The following is an 8,444-nucleotide window of genomic DNA, read 5'->3' on the forward strand; positions in this document are numbered from 1 at the left end:
TTGAAAAACAATTCACAATAACGTTCAGAATTAGTAAAAAATGAAAATCCGAAATAGGTTTCGTGCATTGTAAAATAAAAGTCAAAACTGGAGGTGTCCCAGAGCCTCCTCATCTCCCATCTGCAAGCAGAAACGTATAACTTGTCCAAAGAAAACAAATTAAAACTTGATTTCTTGCAACAAAAACAAAAGAATTGCTTGACGCGCGAAACCGACGAAACACCATGATATGATTGTCAAACTGCTATTCTTATGTCGCCAGACACATCTTGTATTTCTGTAGCTACACAGGTGTCTGCCATTATTAATGGTATTGCGTAACCTTGTTATCTTGGTGAGTAGGGAAAAACGATAAGTAAAAAATGCGCCGAAGTTTCTTCAGCGCAGTCGAGTTTTCTGTACAGCGTATAATCAAGACCACCGAAAGTAGATCTATCTTTAGGTGGTCTCTGTATAATGCTGTATGAGCCGCGGCCCGTGAATCTGTAACTACGGGCCTGTGGTGGCCTATCCTACATCGTTGCCAGATGCATGATTATGGCTAATTTTAACCGTAAATAAAATAAAAACTACTGAGCCTAGAGGGCTGCAATTTGGTATGTTTGATGATTGAAGGGTGGATGATCAACATATCAATTTGCAGCCCTCTAGCCTTAGTTTTTAAGATCTGAGGGCAGACAGAAAAAAGTGCAGACAGAACAAAGTGCAGACGGACAGAAAACTAAAAACAGCATCAAAAGAGGAATTTAAAAGCACAGAAGACTTACAGAATATATGGGCCTCATATTACCAAGGATCAAGGAAGTGTTTTTATGAAAACATCCCTTTTTTTTTCTTTGAGAAGATTATTCCATATCCTAGAGAAACCTGAGTTTATGGCTGCCCCTTCTGCCATTTCTCTGTTGCCTACCTTAGAAGTTTCTGTAAAATCCTGGCCCTTCTGTTATCATTATCACAGCCAAGTGTTATATCTCATCTATGTGCTACTAATACATTATTCATAGAAAATAGTCATATACTCCTCAGGTGATTTTTAACTCTTCTATGCAACGTTTTCTTTTTGCAACTCAAAATTTGTGATTTCATACAGTCTGAATTCGGGGAATGATATAAAGAAACTGTTAGTCCAAGCCAAGATCCGAAGTTATGTCAAGATAAGAACTTTCTTCTGTCACAGACATTCGCGGTTATTTTAATATTTAGTGTAATAACTTGATATTTGTAAATTACTTTTGAGTAGGTTCCTGAAATTCATTTATTATTATTATTTCGGTAGATGAAACCTCTTCACATGGAACAAGCGCACTAAAGGCTTCCGAAGAATGTTGGTTTCAACCTCCCACCGCAGATCCCACACAGTGGCAGTTACTGATCATGATACAGAGTCAGTGATCTTTCATCGCCTTGAGGACCGCGCGAACTACTGACATCCGAGCGGCATGTCACGACAGTAGTGACCATACCAGCGGACCAGCTGTATTTTTAAAGTTTCGATTTGCAATAAGAGATATTATTATGGATTTCTTTTCTCTGTCATGACAATTAACTGTTATGTTTATGATGGCGACGATGCATGATGCGACATTGTTACTGAGCTGATTAATGAGGTATTCTTATTTTACGTCAACCCAGCGGTCCGAAAAAAGCAACCCGAGAGGTTCAGTTGGAATCAACCAGGTTATCAGTCCTCAGGCTGGGGAGTTAAACAGTGGGCCCATCGACACACTGGCCACGTGTCATCCAACAAAGAGCTGGGACCTGTCCTCCACTGGCTGACGTTCTAAGAAACGGGAGATTAGCGCCTGCCCTATGAGCCTACAGAGGCCCAGGAGAATTTTAACTTTAACTTAACAGTTACAAGGAGTACCAGCTTGGACTGACTGGCATGGGCAGTCATTAAGAATGGGAGGAACGAGCAATATTTATACTCATAGGTATTCATATTGACGTCCTCCACTGGCTGACGTTCTAAGAAACGGGAGATTAGCTCCCTCTCTCTCTCTCTTGGACTCTCTCTCTCTCTCTCTCTCTCTCTCTCTCTCTCTCTCTGAAGCTCTTTGTTGGGTGAGTCGGTAGAGCTGCGGACTGTCACTCGATGGGCCGGAGTTCAGTTCCCCGGCCGGCTGATGAAGAGTTAGAGGTATTTATTTCTGGTGATAGAAATTCATTTCTCGCTATAATGTGGTTCGGATCCCACAATAAGCTGTAGGTCCCGTTGCTAAGTAACCAATTGGTTCTTAGCCACGTAAAATAAGTCTAATCCTTCGGGCCAGCCCTCTCTAGGAGAGCTGTTAATCAGCTCAGTGGTCTGGTAAAACTAAGGTATAATTAACTTTTCTCTCTCTCTCTCTCTCTCTCTCTCTTGTAAAAGTAGTCCAGAAAGAAACGATATGAACACGTTCACATGAACTTCTTGTGCCCAACTTGGCCCTTGCCGAGATGGAACCGCTCATCAGACATCACTGCGGTGGCGCCAGTTTACATAAATCAGTCAATCATCAGGCATTAAGTCACACATTCGTTAGATTAACGGGGTTAGTGCATGGACCCCTGAACGTAAGTGGGGCAGGGCGTGAGGTTAGCAACCCCTTTTCTGAGAAGCGTGTTGGAAGCAGTTAGGATAGTACCATCTGAAGCAACCCTCTATCTGTCTATCTATCTATCTATATATATATATATATATATATATATATATATATATATATGTGTGTATGTGTGTGTGTTTATGCATATAAAGTGTGTTGTATGTATATATATATATATATATATATATATATATATATATATATATATATATATATATATATATATATATTTTATTTTGCATGCATATAAAGGTATTCTTATTTTTTTCATGTATATGTCATAATGGAAAGCATAGAAGTACCTTCAGTCTATTTTATTTTAAATGTTACCATACAGCAGTTAGTGTATTTTATACGAGTATATATTGCGTCTGTCGGTAGAGCGTTGTAGTTTTATTCAGAGCATGAGTCTTATAAATGGAATATCTATATATATATATATATTTATTTTGACTGTTTATGCAAAGATTGAACTTTCTTAGGGTTAAGTTATGAAGCAAGTTGCCTGCAGCGTAGTACAGCATCAGTAATCTCAATGTTGCAGTGAACCCAGTCACAGATTAATCTTCTGTATCGTTGGTGGCATTTTGAGAAGTCTCTAAATGCAGTTTAGTCCCTTCAGAAAATGCTGTTTTAAATTCACTTTCTTACAGCTTCTTTGTAATTCTCATAATTCTTGCTTTTTGCGTTCCTTGCCGAGTCTGTATGGGTTATGAAATTAAATCTAATAGCATTTTAAATTACATTATTACAGCTTTGTAACTCATAATTCTTACCGAGTCTGTATGCGTTATGGAGTAAAATCTAGTAGCAATGAAAATCACATTCGTACAGTTGCTTTGTAACTCTTATGATTTTTGTAGAATGTACTGTATGCTTTATGAAGTAAAATCTAATAGCACTTTAAATCACATTATTACAGCTGCTTTGTAACTCTCATAGTTTTTACCGAGTCTGTTTGCGTTATGGAGCTTAATTCTAGTGCCATTTTAAATCACATTGTTATAGCTGCTTTGTAACTTACCATTTTTACCGAGTCTCCATGCGTTATGAAGTGAAATGTAATAGCTTTTTAAATCACACTATTACAGCTGCTCGGTAACTCTCATAATTTTTAATGATTCTGTATACGTTATGAAGTTTAACTCAAATGCCATTTTAAATCACATTATTATAGCTGCTTTGTAACTCTTATAACTTTTACCGAGTCGGTGTGTGTTATGAAGTTAAATCTAATAGCATTTTAAATCACATTCTTAACGTTGCTTTGTAACTCGTATCATTTTTGCCGAGTCTCTTTGCATTATGAAGTTTAAATCTAATACATTGTTACAGTTACTTTGTAACTCATAATTTTTGCAGAGTCTGTATGCGTTATGAAGTAAAATCTAATAACATTTTAAATCGCTTTGTTACAGCTGCTTTGTAACGCATAACTTTTACCGAGTCGGTATGTGTTATGAAGACAAATCTAATAGCATTTTAAATCACATTCTTACAGTTGCTTTGTAACATTTTATCGAGTCTGTATGCGTTATGAAGTTTAACACTAATGCCATTTTAAATCACATTCTTATAGCTGCTTTGTAACTCATAATTTTTGCAGAGTCTGTATGAGCTACGAGGTTTAAATCTAATACCATTTTAAATCTCATTGTTGCAGTTGCTTTGTAACTCATCATTTTTACAGAGTCTGCATGCGTTATGAAGTAAAATCTAATACCATTTTAAATCGCATTGTAATAGCTGCTTTGTAACTCTTACCGAGTCTGTATGCTAATGCCATTTTCAATCGCATTCTTACAGCCCTTTGTAACTCTTTATCATTTTTACCGAGCCTGTATGCGTTAAGAAGTAAAATCTACGCCGGCCTGTAGCTTGCTCTGCCGTGACTGTAGTAAAACTCGGCGAATAATTTCCTTTTAGTTAACGAGGTTCTTCCCTTACCCTGCCGGATGTAATTAATTCCCATCAGCTATTTTACACTCCGAAACGCTCGTTGGCGAGCTTGCATTTACCCTTTGGAGTATCCATCTGTTGTAAATTACTTAAATGACTTGATGACCTTCGTGATAGACCCCACTATTTCTCTCCTCCTCCTCCTCCTCCTCCTCCTCCTCCTCCTCCTCCTCCTCCTCCTCCTCCTCCTACTGTATGGCTGCCCTCATTTCTCACTTTTTCCTCAGCTACCTTGTTGGCGAAACCCATTAATTTGCATCTCTCATCTCTAATTTGTTGGTGAAATAGCTCCAGATTTTTTTAGCGGGTGCCGGGTGGGAGTAATGGGGGTTGGGGGTGGGAGCGCTAGCTGTAGTAGTAGTCCCTAAAGATTTTTATTTTTTTTTTTTTTTTTTTTAACCGAAAGTCTTTAGGTCGGAAAAGATAACTCGTACGTCAGCCCTCTGATGCAGCCTAAGTACAGGGTGGCGAATTTGATGACAAGCTTCTTTTAATACCCTGTATATTTCATCAAAAGGCCGTGATGTACAGTAGCTGGCTTAATCTAGACGAATAATAATTCAGATCTGCTGTGGTGCGTTTCACATCGCCCGCTGGAAGATAAGCAGAGGAATGCCAGCAGGTAATTATTACCACAATAATAATGATAGTGTAAAACGCTGTAGGCAAAGCAATTTTCCTGCCTGGCCTTCTACTCACAGTATACAAAGACATCGTCCCCTCGCTCCTCCTCCTCCTCCTCCAACTCCTCCCCCTCCTCCTCCAACTCCTCCTCCTCCTCCTCCTCCTCCTCCTCCTCCTCCTCCTCCTCCTCCTCCTCCTCCTCCTCAAAAATTAATCCGTAAATTACACGTGAAAAATGTCTTGAGGGGAAGATGATTTATTCTGGCGCAGTTTAGTTCTTAAGCTTTTCATAAGGGATTTTTGTTTTTCTTTATTTCTTGTTTTATTTTTTTCGTGCCTCGCCTCTGTGATTTTTTTATTCAGCGTGAGAGACGAGATGAATTAGGATGTGAAGTTCTTTATTATTATTGTAATTTCCGAATTTTTTTAAAAATGGGTTTTATTCTGGTTGCGACAATGTAGCATTAACGAAGAATATAAATATAACTTGTAATGTTTTTGTCATATTTCATCTGCAGAGACTAAAACCGGTGGAAGTTAATCCTTAAGGTCTTATTCATACGTCACGAGAGAAGTTTTTGTTATGATTAATTTGTTCTTGATACAGAGTCTACAAGTTCTATTTCAAAATTAAAATTAAAGAAATTATTCTTTTGCGAAACTGTTGGTGAAATATATATATATATATATATATATATATATATATATATATATATATATATATATATATATATATATATATATATATATATATGTATATATATGTATGTATATATGTAAATTATATACAGTATATACACATAAATATTTCTCTAAAACTTCTTACTGCATTCGAAATCTTTTGGAAAAGGAACTCCACAAATATTTTCCTTACTAAAAATATCCAAAAATTTAACATTGGAAACTAGTGAAAAAATATATTTCCCTGAAGAATTGCTTCTCAGTATCGAGTTGAAAAAAAAAAGCAAAAGTTAGACCACATTTAGGTTTTTACTTTCCAGGAACAAACTGCCCACCCGTGAGAAAGGTGTGATGGCAGAGGTTGGGTCATTCTTGCATGTGGAATGGGAATAAATATTGGTAAGTAGCATAAATAACATCCGTTATATCGTGGGCAGTTTACAGCGCCCGTAATTTAGAATTATTGCAGGTGAGAGGGGAAGAACACTTACACGCAGCAAATTGTGTTCATTTATGTCCTCTGTGGGTTATTTATCTGCTTTATGTAAATCCTGACATTTCCAGCGCTCTGCTGCTTTCATTGTTTTTAATCTGGGTGGAAATGCTGACACTTAAGGGCTTCTTTACAGGTAAAATAACAGTAATTGCTATTTTCTCGCTATGAATTCATAACTTTAAATCATTAAGCTTTATTATGGTGTGTGTTTAGCTGTATTTCCGACTTTTAATTTCGAGAGTTTGGTCATTCTTTTAAGATTATTCTTTTAACCTATACATCATTGTGAAAACACTAAACTAATATCATGCTAGAAAAGCAGAATTACACGTGCCTGCTCTTCTGACCTAGAGTTTAATGTGGCTGTATCATCAGTTATGTTCAGCGTAGCATTTTTGTGAGATATGTGGAAGAGCCATAGAAGTATCTAGAAAAATACCCATTTTAAGCAAATCAACAGGAGAAATTTGTGAAATGATGACAAAACAAGAAATAGGATTAGAATGTTGGGAAAATAGCCTCACAGTATTGAAATATAAACAGGAAAATGGGTCTCATTTCAATGTAGAAATTGTAGAGAATTAAGACAGCAATGAGCATACTGTGAAAACAATGGGAGTGTTGGAGAGAAGACAAAGATTTCTAGAATCGATAATTGTTCGGCTTCAAACCAAAGCCAGTTAAAGGAAAAGTACCATACAAGGAGAAAGAGATTATAACACATATTTATAGTTCTTGAAAAGCGTTTCATGCTTACCACCCAAATGATAGGATGAAAATTTCGAACGCAGATAATATCGAACTCGTTAAGCTAGTAATGTCACCCTACCATAAGACAAGATCTAGAGTAAAAGACACTGGCAGGTGTATCAGAGGAATTTTATATCATTCTTGGTGTCCATCAAGGATCAGCCCTGGGCCCCTTGCTGTTCTTCGTAAAGATGGAGAGAGCTACAAATTAGTGCAGAGAGGGAGGTCCTTGGGATCTGTTGTGTGAAGAAGAGGGGTTATACATATGTTTTAAAGGATGGTAGAGTGGAATGGAAAGCAGGGAATTAAAAATCGAAGCTTATGGTAACTGGAAAGGGGGCAAATGGAAAAGTACAGTGAGAAAAGCTGTTGCGAGAAAGGTGCGGGTGGGAACTCCGTTTAGTGTAGCGAATGTAATAGTGTCACAGGAGATACACAGGATTGTAAAATAAATTAATTTATTAATTTTTCGATGCCTGGAATGTATTATATGCACAAATAGGGAAAAGAGGGCAGTGTAGAACAATGCTGTAGTCGATGGCCAGGTCTTAACAGAGGTACAATACTTCTGCTACCTTGGTCACTTATATCAAATCAAATCTAGATCGTAACAATTAGATTAAATCTTTTCGTCTGTCTATTTTCCCTTTCGCGTCTTCAAACATCTACCCCCGCAAAAAAAGGTGTATAGATTATAATTGCATTAAGCTCGACGTGTATGAAGAGGCCATAGTATATTAGATAGAAACGCTGTCACCCTTATGGCCATCGTAATATAGGGAGTTCAGTTAAGCAACTCGAAGACGGAAATAACTAAACACTGCAACACTAGCCAACAGACGGAATGTTGGTATTGTTGGCAACAACCCTGCACTGCTGTGTCCTGAGGCTGCAAGATCAGTGAGGGAACGCTGAAAGATTTAGAGTCATTTCTGCCTTTTCAATACCCATTCAATTCCTGAAATTCGAGACACTACCAACTCCCATTAAAGTATTGGATTCCTTATTCTTTTGTCGTACTTTGTTACCTTAATTGCTCTTTGTTCCTTCTGTTCTACGTTGGATGCTATTCCAATTACCTGATGGGAATATTTAGAGTCTCTCTCTCTCTCTCTCTCTCTCTCTCTCTCTCTCTCTCTCTCTCTCTCTCTCTCTCTCTCTCATGAACATTTTACATGCCTTGGTCCTGGATGTTTTGCTTACTGCAAAGAATAGGTTTCCTTAGCAGTGACAGTTCAGAGTAATTTAAGCATTTCTAAATGCTGCTCTTGTTATTGGGAATGATAACGATTATAATTATTTGCGATATTTATAATGATCATTATAACTATTTACGATAATAGTAATGA

The 8,444-nt window shown here is 37.3% G+C and overlaps 1 protein-coding gene and 1 long non-coding RNA gene across 2 annotated transcripts in view; both read left to right on the plus strand.

Annotated features, from left to right (window-relative positions):
- LOC136825429 (uncharacterized) overlaps positions 1 to 8,444 on the plus strand; it is a 549,285-nt gene that overhangs the window by 264,052 nt on the left and 276,789 nt on the right. The window lies entirely within an intron of this gene.
- The window catches only part of LOC136825087 (uncharacterized), a 23,066-nt gene continuing 17,061 nt past the window's right edge, over positions 2,440 to 8,444 (plus strand). The window contains exons 1-3 of the mRNA XM_067081131.1: positions 2,440 to 2,556; positions 4,662 to 4,778; positions 5,246 to 5,385. Of these exons, the coding sequence (XP_066937232.1) occupies positions 2,440 to 2,556; positions 4,662 to 4,778; positions 5,246 to 5,385 (374 nt within the window). The remainder of the gene's footprint in view (positions 2,557 to 4,661; positions 4,779 to 5,245; positions 5,386 to 8,444) is intronic.

This window comes from Macrobrachium rosenbergii, chromosome 37 (genome assembly GCF_040412425.1).
Source record: "Macrobrachium rosenbergii isolate ZJJX-2024 chromosome 37, ASM4041242v1, whole genome shotgun sequence".
Lineage (NCBI taxonomy): Eukaryota > Metazoa > Arthropoda > Malacostraca > Decapoda > Palaemonidae > Macrobrachium > Macrobrachium rosenbergii.